The sequence below is a fragment of the Lepidochelys kempii genome, chromosome 3 (assembly GCF_965140265.1).
Source record: "Lepidochelys kempii isolate rLepKem1 chromosome 3, rLepKem1.hap2, whole genome shotgun sequence".
Lineage (NCBI taxonomy): Eukaryota > Metazoa > Chordata > Testudines > Cheloniidae > Lepidochelys > Lepidochelys kempii.
The window spans coordinates 126,702,022-126,721,445 of NC_133258.1; the positions used below are offsets into that span (position 1 = coordinate 126,702,022).

Genomic DNA, 19,424 nt, shown 5'->3' on the forward strand with positions numbered 1-19,424 from the left:
CTTCTAATGGGGTCACGTTGTCTGGAAGTAAAATTGCCATCTGCATATGTCACCACCATATGCCAGCTTATCAGATCAGATCATTTTGGTCCCCTCCACCCAGATCCTAGGTTTCTTGGGTGGGGAACTCAGTTTGCTCTGACTTGTGTGGACATATGTGCAAACTAACTAGATTGTCTTAATCAGGAGTCTTAGCTCACTCCAACTGTGTAGCTGCAGAATTGTTGTCCTTCATTGAAATACTGTGCTTGCCAGCGCTCTGAAACTCAGACTGAATGAGAAGAAATAGCAATCTGGCCAGCCTGCCAAAACCCGCATTTGGCGGAGAGGGGGAGAGATAAATAATCTTTAGGCCTCTGTTGGCACACAAGTGATGTAGGCATTACTTACCCATGCTATAGAAATAAGCTTTGAAGGGCTGTGGCATAGCCTGAAGTCCCTGTGTTAATGAAATATTTAGCAGCAAACTCTCATTTCAGTTACACCACTGCAACATTACTGACTGCACTGAGGCTGCACTGGTGGAGCTGAGAGGGGTGTTTGGCCCATTTTTGGTTCTCTTGTGAGGTGTATTTTGTGTGTTTAAAGGTAGAAGAGGTGCTTACTGATGGCCGTCGAATCATTATTTTCCGCAATGGTACCAAGAAAGAGATCAGTGCTGATAAAAGGATGACAGTGGTTACTTTTTTCAATGGAGATGTAAAGAAGATCATGCCGGATCAGAGAGTGGTGTGTAAACACTTGTCTTTTCTTTTTGTTTAAAAAAAGCACGTCAATATTTTATGCAGATTGACTAGTACTACAAGGTCCTACGTCTTGTGGACGTGGTAGAAGAAGAGTGTCTTTAGTTGAGGTTTGAAAGAGAAGCAGGGTGGCTTGGTGAACTGGGCTAGAGAGTCTACCCCACAGACAAGTGGAAAAGTGAAAAGAAGCCAAGATAGCAGTAGAAGATGGAACAAATGGAGCACTGATGCTGGCATCTTTGGTGGAGCAGGTGGAAATGGAAACCATGATACAAAGCAAAGTGTGAGACATGGCTCCTTGGGGCAGGGAGTGTCTCTTTATTATACATTTGCAGGGTGCCAATGCAATTGGGTCCTTTCCTCTAGGTGTAGTACTATTTCCTTCAAATAGGAAATAATAATGTAATGTGAGCTGGGGTGGAAATGAGCAGGTTCTTGAAGGTAGGATGAGAATGTTACACTTTATTAAGCGTGCAAAGGGGAGCAAGAGGAAGGATCCAGTGGGCAAGGAAGATAATTTTAGCAACTGCATTGATTATTTGTATGTTGTAGAGGAGAAAGCAGCAAAATCTGGACACATCCTATATGTGAGGGAAAGAGGAGAGTTGAAATATAAATATAATTACTTGTAATCCAAATACCTTAAGTTAATTCAAAATCATTTTTCTATGAGAGATTTTTTTAAAACATTGTTATAACTGTATCCCTTTATTAAAATGTTAGGAACAAAATACAAACTCTTCACTGTCCTTGCAGATTTATTATTATGCAGATGCACAGACAACCCATACCACTTATCCAAATGGCTTGGAGTTACTGCAGTTCCCTAACAATCAGATAGGTATGTGGTAGCTCATAACTTTGAACTACTTTTGCAGGAGTATCTTCTCATAAAAAATTGCCTGACTCTAACTCTGGGAGACTGGGACTTTTCACTTCACCTCTCTGTCCCTTGGATTCCTCATCTATAAAATGTGGATAATTGATATTTGCTTTGAGATCTACAGATGTAAAAGCACCATTTAGATGCTTATCATTATTTATTCTTTACAATTTTTAGTAGGTTACCATCTATCAAGTCCGTTCCTCACCCCCATGTCTTGTGAAAGAACATGCTGTAGTTTCATATAAACCAACATGACGGAGTTTCTAAATAAACTTTAAAAATATTGTTTTCTACAGAAAAACACCACCCGGGTGGCACCAAAGAAATTGTGTTCCCAGATCAGACAGTGAAACGCTTCTATGATGGTGGGCTTGAGGAAACTGTTTTTCCAGATGGCACAGTAGTAAAAGTAGAAAAGTAAGTATCCTGTGAGGTGACATGGCTGGGGCACTGAGCAGATCTATACCGGTTCTCCTGGTGGGAGGGCAGAAGGTTAAAGCTTTAGTTTGTGTCTTACAAGGTTCATTTTTACAAACGAGAGGGTTGTTTTGTTTTCAGTACATACCAGTTTGTTCAGAGGTTTCAGAAGAATTGAAAAGAGAAAGGATTTGGAGTACGAATGGAGGAAAGTTTTTACCAGAGCGAGGCATTGGGGATGATTCTTCACTGCCTTGCATCTTGTGTAGTCATTTGCAGCTGGATACAGTAGGTGTGATTTGATTTAGTAGCACTTTACACTCACTTTGTTCAGCTGTAATAACTTATTACGCAAGGGGCAAGGCACCAGAGGGTCAGGTGCATTGGGTTAGTGCATAGAGCAGGGGACTGAAGATCTGGACTCCTGGCCTCTATACTTACCTCTGTTGCCGACTCTCTCTCCTGGGGCAAGTCACTGCAAGTAACACCTCCCTGTGCCTCAGCAAAAAATGAGTAATAATAATACTTATCACCGCATACTTCACAGAGGTATTGTGAGAACCACTGTTTGTAAAGTGCTTTAAGATCCTTGGATGGAGAGTGCACTGTAAGTGCAGATTATGTTGTTCATTACTATTTGAGTTAATTTTATGTACTGATGCATCTCTGTGATGAAGGCCACATTGTGAGAACTGCTGAAAACTGCAGTCCTTCTGTAAACGCTGTTACATTTGGGTGGTTGAAGATCAGAGCTGTGCTGAAACTTGGAGGGGAAAGCTTCCATCTGATGTGTTATATTCCACTCCCACTGCTGCAAATCAGATATATTCATAAGAACGTTTAGTCTCAGTGATGCATTTCTGTGCACCCTGTCCATCTCCTGCAGCAGTGTATATAACATTAGGGCTGCTTTCACCCATGTGGACACAAGGAGATGTCATTTGTGTGTCCTTGCACCAGCCTGGGCCCATCCACCATAGGGAGGATTCATTTCAGGCAGCATAATTGTAGCTTCACCTCCCTCATAGCTTTCCCCTGCAGGGAGCAGTTTTAAGTTATGGCTGGGACTCCATCAAAGCCCCACTGTTAGAAGCAGCTCTTGGAGTGAGTTGATTGAGTATATCCACGCCCCTTCCCTGTCGAGTGCTGGCCACTTTGGAGGCAGCCCTGGCCCTCAGCATTGGTTTCTGAAGCTATCTATTATACTGTATATCTCCCCACGGTGTATTATCCATTGCTGGAGTCTGTCAGGATCAGGGGCACCAGAACATGGGGGACCAAGGGGTCATGGCCCTATCACTTTTTACCAACCGTAAGAGCAAGCAACAGGGGGAGGGGTGGAGAGGAGCGAGCACGGGTGGGGGTGTCTTGGTGGGAAGAGGCGGTGCAGGAGCAGGGCCTTGGGGAAGGGGCCGTGCGAGGGTGAAGGCTCAGGGAAAAGGGGTGGCATGGGGGCAGGGCCTCGGGGGGGAGGGGTGGCACAGAGGGGCAGGGCACGGTTCAGGTGCCAGTGGCCCCCCCCGCCCAATTTTAGGGAGCTCCCACCGCTCCTGGTCAGGATATACTATACACCCATGGGGAATCTGGGCTTTTGTACATGGTTGAATACTTTATCAATTGTCTTTTTTTTCAGGAATGGCGATAAAATGGTGATGTTCAGTAATGGGCAGAAGGAAACTCACACGTCACAGTTCAAGAGAAGGGAGTACCCCGATGGCACTGTAAAGACTGTGTACTCCAGTGGCCAACAGGAAACAAAGTATTCCTCTGGCCGGGTTCGAATCAAAGACGAAGAGGGCAACATCATCCTCAATAAGAAGTGATTCATCTGCTCTAGATGCAATGTTGTATGTAGGTCATTCAAGCCAGTTTCTGGTTGAGATTGGTTATTATTTTACAGTGTAGATATGTATCCCCTGGAAGTGCACAAGTCTGATTTGTTTTCTTCCTTGTCCCTTTGCCTGCCTTTCTGTTCCTTGAAAGAATTAGGGCCTGACTGTGAGTGGTGCTGAGCACCTACAACTCCTCTCAAAGTCAATTAAGGATCAGGTTCATAAAGAGTTGTGTTCTCTAAAATCATAAATGAATGCCATGCATCTCCAGAAAAAACAGAAATTGCTGTGTGGAGAACATTTCATTTCTTCACACCAGGTGTAAGGAAGAAGGGGATGGACTAGGAGACTAAGCATATGATATGATATGCCTAGGTTCCCGTGGACCATAAGTTCACATTCCAAGTAGATATGTGGGATTGAATTTTACTTGCATTCACTGAATTTTAGTTAAACTACAGCTTTCTGGGTGGGTGCTTCTTGAAGAAGGCTTCTAAAACTGCACTCATGTCTGCCCTGAATATACATTAACCAACCCATGGTACTTTCCTTTCCACCAAGTGTTTGCCTGGTGACTTTGCCCAAAATTTCCCTTCCCTTTACTCGGGTGCTAGTTGGCTCCTCTGTCTATCCCAGAAGTGGCTGCACTTCAGTGGTGTTGTATGTATGCCCCACAGCTGTAAGGCACTTTGAGATCCTTTGGAACGACACCATATAAATGTAAAAAATATTGTTTTTATTATTCAGCATGGTAGATCCACTCAGACATGCTGCCTTAAACAAAATCATTAACGTGAATGCAGTTTATTAAGTAAAAATCTAAAGACCAGGTCCAGCTCTTCAGTCTTCAATAGAGACATATTGATTTACACTCCATGAAGATCGGACCGATGTCTTTAATTTTACAAATATTTCTTGTTGATTCTCTCTCTCTCTCTCTAGCATTATGTAATTTCTTTTGACTCCAGCACCCAAAATACATGTGTAAACTCCTGCAGACTCTCCTAGCAATCTACCTTTATTCTTTCCTCACATGCAAGTATAAAATAATTGCAAGATTATGCAATTGTTCATTTTTCTGTTTTGTTTCTTGCAACTCAGAATAGAAACAAATTACTGTGCAGTCTGGGAGACGTATTCTGACTAGACAGAAAGTGTATGAAACTAGTTATTTCCCATTAATATTGATCACAAACTACAGTGTGTATAAATGTAATTACTCTTTTCGAAGCATTTGATGATGAATACATTTTAATGTAATTCGGGTGTGATAACATAGTTGTATTTTTATTCCTTTTACTCCCTATGTGTAAAATAAACTATTTAGAATGGTGTGCTTTTCACTATTGTAATCTTTAATCTATTTCTACATAGATTGTGAAAGGCAGCTTATTAAAGAAGTCCAAAAAGATCTTTGAAAGAGACCATTCTATTCCATGTCCTTTGTTACAGGGTAATACTTCTTGCTGCTACATAAAGGCTGAAACAAGGCTACATGGTTTGTCCCAAATAACCATCGCAGCAAAGCTGTCATTGAAAACTGCATTCAATCAGGTTAGGAAAAAATAGACATCGTGTTTGCATCTGCCAATGAGAAACATCAAGTTAATTCCTAAGCATCCTGTTTTTAAAAAAGTTTATTTGTCAATGAAGCAGCTTGTTTGTGCTCATTTACAGGTATTCAGGAAATGTTTGGTGGTTTTTGTTTGCCACTTTTACTCTTAAATCATGATTAAGTATCTATAAATCTGCTTGTTTACATCATTAATTATAATCCTGTGATGGGGTGCCTGCCCCACACTGGGCTCTAAGGGGTTAATAGAGCCCCAGGGAGGCTGTGCAGGAGGCAGCCAATCAGAGAAGGGCTGTGAGGAGCAGCCAATCAGGGCTGGGCAGGCCCATATAAGAAGCGTTGCAGAGCATTCCCAGTGGAGAGGTCTGACAGCCTGAATCAGTTGCCTTTCAGGGAACATTGTAAGAGCTGCTTGCCGAGGCTTTCTCTGAGGGTGTTTTTTGGGATTGTTTGTGTTGGCTACTATTAGATGCTGGAGGCATTGTACTGTTATAAGATTGTTCTTGTTTAAATGTGCCTAGGGTGATAGTGCATTCTGTAAGTGAAATAAATACATTTGCACTGTGGTATAGGAGGAGAGGCAACTTCTCAAGTAACCAGGCTCTAATGTAAACTATGTACTGTAGGGCTTTACACATCAAAGTCAGGAGCTTGAATTGAACCCAGAAGTAAAAGTGCGAACAGTAAAGTCATCAAAGAACTGGTGTAAAATATTTCCTGTGAGTAATACCCATCTAACAGTGATATAGTTGCCTTGTCCATTACCTTCCACATGACCTTCATGTATAGGTTCATGTAGATGCAAAATACAGTGCAGTAATCCCAACTAAAAGTTACAAAAGTATGGATTTCCTTGGCAGGCTCTTGATCCAAAGTAAAATGTCACAAATGTCTTACCAGCTGTGCTTGAATTATGGCGGGGCTGGGGAGGGAGGGGCAGGCCCCCATATACTACTTTTAGTGGTTACCTCCCTTCTGTCTTATGACCCGCCCCCCCTTACTTCTCACTAATGTTTACATTAAAGCCACCCCCTATTTTTCCACATAATTTAAGCACTACTTACCATATGCAGGTAAAAAAGGTTCTCTGGGCCAACAACTTCACCAGTAGCACCCCCAAATTGCAAACATCTTGGAGAAAAGATGAGCAAAATCTCTTTCAGGCACAGGGGCAGGAACTACTTCTGTTGTATCCCCTAGGTTCCAACCCACTAGTATCACCTATGTCTCGTCTAGATTGAGTCTCGGGCAACTCGCTCTAAGTCCCTGTCCTGGCCAGGCACTAGGAACGTGAACACTGCACCATCTGGTTCTGACGAAAATGAGATTTAGAGCGGCCTGCCCTGTGCATGTTAGTGATACCACGGCCCAGATCATTTTGCTAGCTCCCCCAGGAGCCTGGCACCTTACTGCCTGGGGTAGTGGCAAACCAGAGCCTAGCTAGTAGAACCCTTTGCAGCTGCACTTGCCCATAGTATAACCATTTGAGATGAGATTAGTAATGAGTATTTAATGGTAATTTTGTTGCCTTGTCGGACCTGGCATGCTAGAAAGCAAACCTCAGGAGATGCTGAATAGTATAAAAGCAAAGGAGCCATCAAAACAAATAGCACAAGACTAGTTTGCTCTCAGAGAGAGGGAGAAGGTGATGGCATAAATCACAAGAGCTATTTAGCTCATGCCGTAACCAGAACCCCTTCAATGGAAATAAAAACATAGTAAAAATGAGCCCTGATCTGGTTATTCTTAATACAAAAAGACAGCTCCCTACCTCTTCCTCACACTCCTCTCTTCTCTAATCCTTCATGCTGCAAAACCCCTCTGCCCTTTATTCTGACTGACAATGGCCTTTCCCAGCCACAGATGATTCTTTCTAAGAACACAGATAACCTATATATGAGTGGCTGCATACTCCCTTCTGCAGGATCAGAGTCTTACCCTCCCTAAACACACAGACCATGCCGGCCCCAAAACATCCCTCTGTGTTTCTTATTATAGAAGCTGTAAGGGGTGACTTTGCAGGGAGATAGAATACAGTTGCAACACCTCAATTCTTTGTTACCCACAGATTTTCTGGCATCAGACTAAGCCCATGGCAATTAGAATTTTGCCTCATGTTTGGAACAAAATGAGAATGTACTTCTGTAGACCATAGCAGATGCAGTTTTTGCCAGACGGACAATTGGTGGCAGTAGAGATGCACGAGGAGCTCAGATGGTTTGGACAGGGAGTCAGACAAATATTTCAATTCAGTGTTGGTGGTGGGGTTTCTCCCTACTCACTTTATTGTGCAAAAAGTGTTAAACCAGCAATCTGATGTAAGGCCCCATAATTATGGCATAACAAAGCTGAGTAACTGTTTAACATTAGTAAGGCCCCAACAGGCAGATAATGTACTGTGTCGGTGGGAGAGGTTTTATCTGGTGATTCAAAAATGGCAGTTCGAGGTCTCAACGCAGCTCCAATATTAAATTCCTCTGTTGCTCTGGTAATTATAATATTTTCTACCTCACCAAGACTGTTCAGGATTCTTTGTTTAGTGTTTGAGCAGTGGGTTTGAAAACCAGTCTGGAACAGCATGTAGGATATTTTTGAAATTACATTTCATAAGAATTTCTGCAGAAACCCAGTTTTCAATCAAATGAATGTAATTCTATTTGGATGGTATTTCTTCACGCAGCATGTAATCAGGTTGCAACAGTGACTGCCCAGAAGCTCAGTGTATGAGATCATGTACTGAATTCTTAAAGAGACTTGATAGTTTTATGACTATTAATAACACTGTAAACTATGGGACATGGATATCCAAGTTGCATGCTGCAAGGGGTAAACTAACCAACATTTTATAGTTATAAAGCCTCCCAGGCAGGAAAAGAAAAGCCATTGACAATGAAGGGTAGGAATTAATAAATGACTCATAAACAAAAGCAAAGATTGACATTGTTAAAGCTTTTGAAAGAATATGCAATTTTATATTTTCATTTTGAGACTATTTCAGAGGCAGAAGAATACTGTATAAATTAATTATGCAATTCAGTATTTAATTTAAAAAAATAATTTCCCAGGGTCATTGTTAAATTACAAGAGACATTTTCAAATTGTGTGTGGTTTTGCAAGATCCCTATTTCTGAGATGACTTCCGCACATACCCACCATCTTCAAACTAAACCACCAGCTAAGATGGGTCAATAGCCCAGCACCATTCATATCTGGTTATTGTCTTCCTCTTTCATTGTGTGGCAGCTTATATCCTAACATCTACTGAGTTATCTAAAAGTTAAATAATCTTTTCTCTTCTTTACTCTCTGCTGTCCTGGGGGCAACTGTTTGTTCATTAACTTGTGTATTTCTTGTATGATGCTTTTTACATCTATTCCATTTTTGGAGGCTTCAAGTGCAGCATCGTTGAAAGGAAATATAAGGACAAAATCACCTACTCGAGGGAAGGGCCTTTTGTCTTTAGTGGAGAGAAAATATGGAGGAATAGTTAATTTGTAGTTACATAACTCAGTGGTAGGCAACCGATGGGTGACTTGGACAGATGCATGTGCAGGGTGTCTAGCTCCTGAGAGCTGGTTGCTTTTAGACACCGCCTTTGATTGCGAAGATGTTTTCGGCCTGTTCATCCTTTCCCGGAGCTGTGAGGTTAGTGTTTTCCTTGGATGTGTTCTGGCCATTCTCTCCATCACTATGGCCTCCTTCTTAAACGCACCTCCTGTAACCGCCAAGAGAGACTGCACTGCAGAAGTGGCAGTGCATTCACTTTCTTGCCTAGAAGCAAGGAAATCAGGAGCACCATCTGTTGCATTTTCACCCTGTGCTGTCAAGGGGATGTGTGTTCTACCAGCATAGGAAGCTTTGGTGCTAGCCCCTTTGTTTTCTCTCAAGGTGTCAGTTTGCTTATAATTTAGCAATTCAATGATGTCATGGAGAAGTCTTTTTTTCACTGTTCTGTCGATGGAACAGTCTAGGCGCAAGGCTGGGCTGTAGTTTACTTCTAAAAGCCATGGTTTGAATGTGTCATCGATCAGAATGTCGAACCCAAAGAGCTCAAAGCAATTGGACGTCAGTGGAACAGAAGGGGTTATAGCGAGCAGGGTCAGCATTACAATGTTGTGTATTCTCCGCCACAGAAGCAGGTCGTCCACCTCATGGCTGCGTAGGTAAGAACGGAATTTGCTGAATGTCCATTTGCAGCCACGGCCGATCCCTTCTTTATTTTTTTTGTACGAGGCGCCAAATTTATTGATGCTGGTGTTTGTCAGATGGGCATAGACGTTGTCCAGAGAACTAAGGTCAAACTTTTCAGTGGCAAACCTCACTAGCCCTTCTTCATAAGTGTAAATGGTAAGGGGGCAAAAACTGGTGACACAGACATAGAGGCGGAGATCCCATTTGTACCCAGAAATAAGCAAAGGGTTACTAATGTACTTCTGCACAATGACCATGCAATCATATACAAAGTTTTTAATGTCCTGGAAAATGAGAATGCCCCTTCCACGAGATAGACCCACAGGCTTGCAAATCCAGTAGCTTGGCTTTCTGCCCTGTGACTGTCTCTCCTTAGTGTATTCTGCTATAAACTTGACATAGTCGTTAGGCATGATGAATGCCATTGGACTAAACTCGTAAAGAGATGGTCCATAAATTCCCTTCATGCGTTTCAGATGCCTTGCCAGATAGTCTTTCCTTGTGATCCTGACTGTTTCTGGATAGTGATTGAGCCTCTGCCATGGTTTAATGCTACGGTGGTCAGTCATACGGAAAGGGGAGTTCTGCCAGTACAGATTCCAGTCTGCTTCATCTTGCTCTTGTTCATCAAATTCACTCCAACCACGTTCCAGTAAGACCTCACGGACTGCTTCAGGAACGCTCTCATGGAGACGGAAGACCAGAGGCTTCAGGATGTCTTCTGCATCATGGTCATATGCCATTGTGTGGGCCTTATTTTCTGAAAAAGAATGATCAGAAGGTAAATAAATGACTGTCATGAATTGAGCTGAAATGCATCACATATGTCTTGGCACACCCAAAGCCTCCTCTCTTTCCCATGGTTCTTTCTACCATGAATGAGCAAATTGCAATTGAAAAATGGAGTCCAAAGATTTATTTACTGCTGAAGGAGCAATTGTATGAGCCTCAGGTACAATGATCTTAGTTTCAGAAAACTTTAAGGCAGCATGACACATGGCTGTCTCTATAAAATTGAATGTCCATATATTTTCTTTTGCTTTGCTTTTTAATTTAACTTGGCCAATCTTAGAGGTATTGGGCTGGCGTAGTAGACTAATGCTTTTGTAATGCACAGATATCTATTATTTTACAATGCCTTTGTTCAGTCCAATGATAATAACTTCTCCTATTAGACCTTGTCTACACTAGTAATTTATGACCCATAATTCCCAACAGTTGCCATTTAGACAAGGACCAGACATTTTACAACCATGTTATCTAACCCTTGTCTGAGAAAAACCCCATTGTAGACAAGATCTTAGGACCTGATCCAAAGCCCAGTGAAGTCACTGGAAAGACTCCATTGGCTTCAGTGGGCTTTGGATCTCAGCCTAAAGTCCTGGTATCACCTGGCTGGTCTACCTAATACTTTGCTGTTACCAGTGAAACTTTTCCTCCTTCCTGAAGAGCTCCATACACTGTTCCTTCTCTCCATTTCCCTCCGGCAGAGGAGTTAATACTCCCTGAGGTTTGTAAATAATCTCCAATAGGAATTCATGTAATCTCTAAATGATGCACCATTTCAGAATATGTACCGCAGATGGTGCATGTCAGCTCCTCTGAGTTGGAAATGCATTTTAATTCTTCTAGTTTCCTGGGGAAAGTAGCAGCTTTAACACAGAATTATTAACTTTTAAATAAGACTTCCCACCCTCCCACCACACCCACACATACCAATTAATTCTCAATCTAAAGAAATGGGGTACAACTTGAAGGCTCTGTTGCCCCTGCTGTCTGTGGAGGACACAAAATCCCAGCGGATATCTGCCTTAGGGGGGGGTATTGCTGCTTCTGTGTCAGTGCTCTGCCCTTCCCCAAAACCTGCTGCAGAAGTTCCTCTATGTCTAGAAAGGGGACAAGACTGCAGTTAGGGGGAGAATAGTTCCACAAGGCATCATCTCTGCCATTGAAATCCATGCCCTTAAGATCAGCATGAACTTGCCTATTTTACCACTCCACACTCTGAAATCCCCCAGGATGGGGTCTCCAGGGACGGACATTAAATTTTACCCTTGGAATGTAACAACATTAGAAAATAAAAGAAGAAAGGAATTTTCCTAATCACAACCCTTAGGCTTTGTCTACGCTATGCCGCTTTTAGTGACAGAGCTGTGCCGCTACAGCTGTGCCACTAAAAGGTGTGCCGCATAGCCGCTGTTTGTTGGCAGGAGAGCTCTCTCCTACCGACAAAAAACTTCCACCCGCAAAGAGCGGCGGTAGCTTTGTCGGCAGGAAAGCACTCCTGCCAACAAAGTACCGTTCACACCGGCGCTTTTCTTCGACAAAACTTTTGTCTTTCGGTGTGTGGGGTTTTTTTAACACCTTTGAATGACAAAAGTTTCGTCGTTCACTTGCCAGTGTAGACAAAGCCTTAGTATCTGCACAGGTCTGACATTGCCCAAGACATGCACATCCGCGATACAGCAGTCAATCCTCTGCTCAACCTGTTTTCAGACTGACATCTTGGTATATTTTTTGAGGTTGAGAATCTCTCCTCCTGAGGTTTAAACTCCCAACTTTTGAAACAATCCCCAGAATGTAAATGCCATACATTCTAAATCTCCATAGAAACCTAGGATGTGTGTATACCTCACAGCATTCCCTCACCCCCCTTTCCTGTGATAGAATATTTATGGGGACATGGCAATTTGTCAAAACTGAAACTTTTCACCGAAAATGGTTGGCTTCACAAATGTCCTTTTTTGAAATATTTTTGAACAAAAAAATTAAATTGTTGAAAAGTTCTATCTTTTTCAATTGAAAAGAAAAGGCACAGTTGAAATGAAATGTTTCAATTGACCTGATTTGAAATTTTTTTCAGATTTTTCAGTCGACCAACATATTCAAGATTTTGACTTTTTGTCCTGATTCAGGATGGAAAAAAATTTCAAAACCTCAAAAAATTCTGCAGGATGGGAAAATCATTTCCCACCCTACTCCAGCATTCAGTGACATTCTTGCCTGATGTATATGTATTGGTTCCCTGAGCCTTGTGCTGTGGTCAGCTGGCACTGTCAGCTCAACACACTAAGTATCTTTCTTTTGTGAGCTTTAACCCTTATCTACCTTAGAGAAATTTCATTGTTGCCACTTGAAACAGGTATGAATGGTCTGGTGCTATCTGCAGTGGTGCATGAGTCATGAGCCACATGCACAGGACAAGTTAGGACTTTAGGAAGAACTCAGGACCAGTTCCCATCTAGGTTTGACGTGCCGCCCAAACCGTGGGACTGGAGCCAGGCCTGCTGGGAAGAAGGAGCCAGGTTAAAAGGCAGATTGTGCTGTTCAGACAAGGGAGAAAGCTGACAGGCAGGGCAGTGGCTGGGAGAGATCTGGGGACAGCAGTGGTGCTCTCCAGTGACCAGGTATCTGAACCGAGGCTGGAGGTGGTGCCCCTGACAGGGAACTGGGAACAAAACCCAGGAGGGTTTCAGCAGAGGATTGATGGCAAAAGGCTGAGGAGAAGGGCCTAACAAGAGACAGACATCATAGGAAGTGGCCCTGGGAAGCAGCGAAGCAGCACTTTACTGCTTTGAGACAGCCAGGTGTGTCATGGGAGGGCCCAAGGGCTGGACCCTGCATAGAGGGAAATGGCTGTGTACACGCGGGAGGGACTTGGGGGAAGTGGCGGGAAGGTGAAGAATAGTGTGATCCCTGTTGAAAGAGGACAAGGAGAATCACTGTCCAGCAGGAGCAGAGACTATTGAGCACCCATGAACTAGGGCTGAATTTCTTCATTTCATGATTTCTAATCCATTACTCAATACTATTTATAGTAAAACAAAGTAGTTAATAAATAAATGAATATTTTTTCTGTTGTTTTGCAGCTGAACTTATAACTTCTTTCTCTCTTGTGTTTGAGCCAGAGATGGAAGTCAGCCAGGTCCAGGTCCAGTTTTGGATTGAGGATTCAGGTAACTCCTCCCCATCTCTCTCCCACACATAAGGCAGAGTCCTCAGGGGATGTACCACTCTTGGGAGGTGGGTTTGAGGGGAACCATGTGGGTACTAAAGCACCCTAGTGATGTAAGTAGATTTACTTGGGCATATGGAAAAGCAGCCCACCAGTGACTATTTTCTATTCTCTTTAAGGTCCCAGGAGTGTGGTGGACACTGCTGAGGCAGAACACACATTGCCATGGCAGCCTCCAGTAATGTAAGTACATGTTAGTTATTGTCTTTGCCTCCATCTTCTTCCCTAAAGTTCCATTCTCTCTTATAAAATCGCCTTGGTAGATACCTATTAATCATCCATTTTAAAAGCCCTGGAAAGAAACATTTGTGCTGCAAATTTTCTAGGCTCTGACTCAGCTTCCCTGACAAGGAATACTAAATTCCAAATAACATTTAACTAAATTGACCAAGCTTGACATCTCTGAGTCATAGTTTAAATGTTGCAGTAAGTTGCGTGTGTGTGTGTGATGCACTGATCAGTAGTGCAACTAGCAACCCTTCATTGAAAGGCACTGTATTATATGACTACTGAGTACAGTAAATGCTGCCACAATGGAGTCTGAACTAACACATTGTAAATTACTCATTACTGGCTGCTAACACTACCTAAACAATAAAGCTGTTGACAGTGGCTTGCTCATGTCAGGTTGCGTCAATGGAAAACCTTTCGTGCCATTTACACTCAGAGGGAAGTTGACTGGAAAGACAAGTGCTTTGCAAGCCTAAACATAAATATCAACACCAAATACCTTGGAAACTCAGTACCTAGTGTATATGGAGCGCAAAAACAATAAAAAGATTTCAGATACAAGGAACACAATTTAAGCACAACTGGAGGAGAACTATCATCGAGTGATCACCTAAATGCGTGAACACAAATTTGACTACTTTTTTTCCTATGGCTGTGTGAATCACTATACAAATGTCCTTTCATTCAGATGAATTTGCCTGAGTTGCCCAATTTTCTTTTGCAAGTTATGAAAACATCATAATTTTAAACTCCATCTACTTGCAATCATTGTTGCCCAGTGCACTGGTAGTAGTTTCCATTCAAAGTTAACAACTGCCCACAGCTCTCACACAGTGGTCTCTGAGAGGCTAATGTATTTCCTTGTATTTTAAATAAAAGTACTCATGCTGCCGTAACGAATAACTGGATGCTGATGATATTGCAATGGCCACCGCTGCGCAGGTGTCCAGCTTTAAAATTTCATTTTTGAAATTGAACGTTTCAATTGGAAATGGTTTTGTTTCAAAAAGTTCTTTAATGTTGTTTTTAAAATTCTAAAACATTTTAAAATGGTCAAAATTGAAATAGCATATTTTGGTTTGGTCCAAATGAAATGTTTCATTTGACCCAAACAATTTTTTTTCTTTTTACTTCTCAATTTGTCCAATTTTTTTATTATTTTTTTTTATTTTGGTGAGACCCAAAATGAATTTTTTAAACTTTTTGAAATTGCCACTGAATCAAAAAATCCATTATTCACCCAGCTTTCCTGGCTAATTGATTTCAAGACCATAAGGGACCATCAGATCATCTAGTAGTCTGACATCCTGTATATCAGAGGCTATCAAATTTGACCCTGTTACCCCATATTGGTCCCAACAACTTGTGTTTGACTAAAGCATATCTTCCAAGGATGCATCCAAGCTAGCTCAGATAACTGATTTTCTTTGAACAAAAGACTTTTTTGTGACATCAAATCTAGCAATAGCTGCATTATGTTGGAATTAATATTGTAAAAGCCATTGTACAATGGACAAACGATGTATTGGACAGGTGCATACTAAATATTTATGTATTGGCATAAGGACGATAGTAGAGAGAGACTTACCAAAAACCCCTCCCTTTTCTTACTCTGCCAGTTGAAATGCAGTTGAATTCAGCATCTTACAAATCATGACATCTCTATGAATCTGGTATGAAACAAAGAAGGCTTCCAACCCTTATGCTCTCAACCCCTGTTGTGTGTCCTCCATCATCAGCTGGGAATGAAATCCTTTTCACAGGATTTTCCCTCCCCGCCCCCCAGGATAAATTCCTTCTTTCCCAAGAAAGGCCAAGGACTAGAAAGTGCTTAACACACACACGAATGTACTCACCAATTCAAAATGGGCACATACCTCTCCCGCTGGTACATCTACACTTCTGGACAGGTGCATTCTCTGTATGGTAATTGTCCTCATCAACAATGCATGCTGGCCGGGACACTCCCAGCTCTAGGTAGAGAATCAGAAAACATCAACATACACTTGAATTTTCAAATACGAACAGAAGGAAACCCCCTCTTTATGCTTGCAAATGCCAAAGTAGGATTTGCAGGCTGCCTGATTCAGCAGCTACAGCTGTCTGATTGGTTTTTCTTGCCTGGATGTCTCCAAGGGCAGGCCAAGAGGGTTGAAGTATTGTTGCCTAGCAACACAAAGTAGCAATCCTGTACACAAAGGCAAAGAGTGACAGCATCATGGAAGTGGGCAAAGTGGTTTATTGAGTCCTTTCAACTTCTGTCACCAGCCCATAAGTTCCTTTCTCTTCTTTAATCTCCATAAGCCAAAGCCAGCCAGCCTTGCTCAGGCAAAACTCCCACAGGAGTCCATGAAAGCCTTGGCTTAGTAATATCAAACTTTAGCTTATGTTGCTTTTAATTCATTCTCCTCTGTGGTTTCATGCGGCGCTGTGATGGGCTTTGGTTTTTATGTGTAGGACTCTCACTGCAGTCACTGGACGTATGTAGATAATGATTAATATTAATGGTATTCAGTTTAATTTAGAAAGTCAGCTGGTAAATTAGGATGCCCCACCTTCTGCCTCCTCTCCTCCCTCCACACCCCTAGCCCCCGGTGACTGCTGCTGCTTGGGCCAGGGCTCTCATCACTGCCCCCAACTCCATATCAAACTTCTATCTCAGCTGCGCTGAACTGGGAAAACAGGATCACAAAGTGTGAGACCAGGTCCCAGAGGGAGAAAAACTGGTGACTTCCCTTGTCCCCATCATCTATTCTCTGCTTCCCTCCTCCAGCTAATTCAGTTCTGCTCCCTTGCTCCCCATTTCAGTGTCTCCTCAGCCTGGGAACTCAGCATCTGTCAGGAGGCACTCAGCAGCTTGCAGGGGGTGCTCTCCACCTTGCAAAGCTGTGAGCCTGCATAATATTTGTCTGGTATAAACATTTATCATGCACAGCATTTAGTGGCAGTCTGCTTATAGACGGTTTGCTGTCCAGGTGACTAGTGGTTATCTTTCCAGTACCTTCAAGCCTGCAGCTTGTACATATTGGGGTTGCTCAGCATGCGACCAGAATGGGCACTCATTAACCTCATACAGGTGGAGTCAGTGATAGAAGCCTACTGGGGTGAACGCAGTTATTGCTGGTGGCATTATAATAGATTGGCCATCAGCTAAGCGTGAGTTGAGAGGGGATGGTGATTCCAAGTGAGTCCTGCCTCTGGTTCAGTTCATTCCATCCAAACATGATTCGCCTGCTTACTACCCGGTCAACCAAAGCAAGGCTTGTGGAATGTTCCTCTGGAAGGCCAGAAGCTTCGTGCCACAGTGATACCAACTGTCACTTTGTTTTCCCACTGGAGCACAGAGGCCTCCCTGGCTCAGCCCCCTACCAATATTTTGATGTCTTGAGTCGTGCTACAGCACAGGCTCGGTTTATTAACTTTATATTAAATCACCACAGTTCTAACTCACTTATGGGGTTTGCTCATCTATGGCCTAATTGAAAAGTTCAGGCTGCATAGATCAAGTCTGATAGTTGCCTCTGCCAGACAGCTCAGCCGTGTTATTCGCATATGAGGCTATCATATGCTTCACCTCACTCTGCCCTGACTAAGGCTTCTCAAATTAACTGTCAAGCTGGGTATGTTTATGGCTCCCATTGCCATACTATCTGAACTTATTCTCGCAATACCCCTGTGAGGGAGAGGTGTAATTATCCCCATTTTACAGAGTTGGAGCTGAGGCACCGAGATATGTGACTTGCCTATGTCACACTGGAAGTCTGTGACAGAGCCACTAACTAAACACAAATCTCCAGTCCAGTGCCTGACCCACAAGACCATCCTTCCAGTTCTGACTCTGCCTCACCTGTGCTGAGATTCCCAGATACCAGCACCATCCAGTTGCTTACTGCCTGCTTCATTCATTGTAACTTCAGTTGGAATCTATGTTGTCTGTGGCAGGCCATTGTGGTGTCATTGCTTGACATGTCCACAGCATGAAAAATATCCAGATAGTTTTGGAAGGAAGGAGAGGAGGTAACTGAAAGTATTTCGATAGTATGGTGATAGAAAAAACCTGCTGTATCAACAGATGCAAAGTTGCATGCACACAAATGGACATTGGGCTGAAGGACACTAAGACAGCATGCAAGCTCTGTGCATGCAAAATGGGGTAGTGTGTTATCACCTGTGTATTTGCAGTGAGTGTGTTTGATACGTAAAGGGCAAGTTGAAGATGAAATAAAGATTCTGCATTCTGGGGAAGCAACACCTGTTAAGAATATGCAACAGAACGGTAAAGGAGTCAGGAGGTAAACTAGATGTTATTGAAAGTCCATCTGTAATCACTGAATGTTTGGTGAACATTCCTGAGGATTCCACTGCTATAATAGTTTAGTCACAAATATAATGAACAAAGTGATTAATTACAAGCCTTTTTTCAGAATTGACAGAGCCATCAGGGAGGCAGAGCTGTAAAGGAGCTCGCCTGTTTTTGTTTGTTTGTTTGTTGTTTTTTTGCTAGACATAATGAATTATACTTAATTATAAACTAGAAGGTAAATAAAGGTATAATATGGAACGCTAGACAGAACATGAGTGAAATCTGGACAGGAATCCTGGTACTAGAAAATACTATTTGAGGAAGGAAAGTGGTGTGAGAAAAAAATTGTAAAAAGGAATACTTCGGGGGGGTTTCCCACATTAATCTGATTATTTCTTTCTATCTTCTTGTTACATCCACATTTGTTTTTATTTCATTAATGCCTCACTCTCATGGTGCAGTTAATAATTGAACCTATTAGTCTCAAATGTTAGATTTCATGGTATTACACAGTTTATCTTACAATGTCATTTGTTTCCAGGTGTGTGCTAATCCTGATGATTGGTAGTCAGTGTCTTCAATTTTTCTTCTCTTACATTTTGTTTGCTTTACAAAAAGGATTATTTCTGCTGTTACACGACTAATAATAATCATTGATTTTGGACAATACCCACCTGCCAAGGTGCTGGGGACACTGTTCAATAATTTAATGATAGCACAAAATAATCCCAACAATGTAATAAAATTCCAAACAAAAATAAAATGGGGTTGGGGAAACCCTGCATGGTACTTAGCAGGAGGGACAAGGTGACTGTGGTTATGATTTTTTTTAGAAATGTTGATGACCGACATTTTGAGTGGGGGTTGTTTTAAAGTGGCAAGGGAGGAGGTGAAGAAAGGAACAATAGAATCATAGAATATCAGGGTTGGAAGGGACCTCAGGAGGTCATCTAGTCCAACCCCCTGCTCAAAGCAGGACCAATCCCCAATTAAATCATCCCAGCCAGAGCTTTGTCAAGCCTGACCTTAAAAACTTCTAAGGAAGGAGATTCTACCACCTCCCTAGGTAACGCATTCCAGTGTTTCACCACCCTCTTAGTGAAAAAGTTTTTCCTAATATCCAACCTAAACCTCCCCCACTGCAACTTGAGACCATTACTCCTTGTCCTGTCCTCTTCTACCACTGAGAATAGTCTAGATCCATCCTCTTTGGAACCACCTCTCAGGTACTTG

At 42.4% G+C, this 19,424-nt stretch overlaps 2 protein-coding genes across 2 annotated transcripts in view; one reads left to right on the plus strand and one right to left on the minus strand.

Moving 5' to 3' along the window:
• Positions 1 to 5,155, plus strand: part of LOC140909195 (centrosomal P4.1-associated protein-like) — a 71,239-nt gene extending 66,084 nt beyond the window's left edge. The window contains 4 exon segments of the mRNA XM_073337918.1: positions 589 to 729; positions 1,500 to 1,584; positions 1,926 to 2,046; positions 3,680 to 5,155. Of these exon segments, the coding sequence (XP_073194019.1) occupies positions 589 to 729; positions 1,500 to 1,584; positions 1,926 to 2,046; positions 3,680 to 3,869 (537 nt within the window). The 3' untranslated portion in view covers positions 3,870 to 5,155.
• A 3,300-nt stretch (positions 5,156 to 8,455) lies between these two features.
• On the minus strand, positions 8,456 to 19,043 carry TTLL2 (tubulin tyrosine ligase like 2). Its single transcript, XM_073337920.1, is given in 5 exon segments — positions 8,456 to 10,402; positions 15,477 to 15,558; positions 15,745 to 15,861; positions 18,715 to 18,737; positions 18,740 to 19,043. Coding segments are annotated over 5 exon segments (2,211 nt in total). The 3' UTR covers positions 8,456 to 8,717.
• Positions 19,044 to 19,424: the final 381 nt, after the last annotated feature.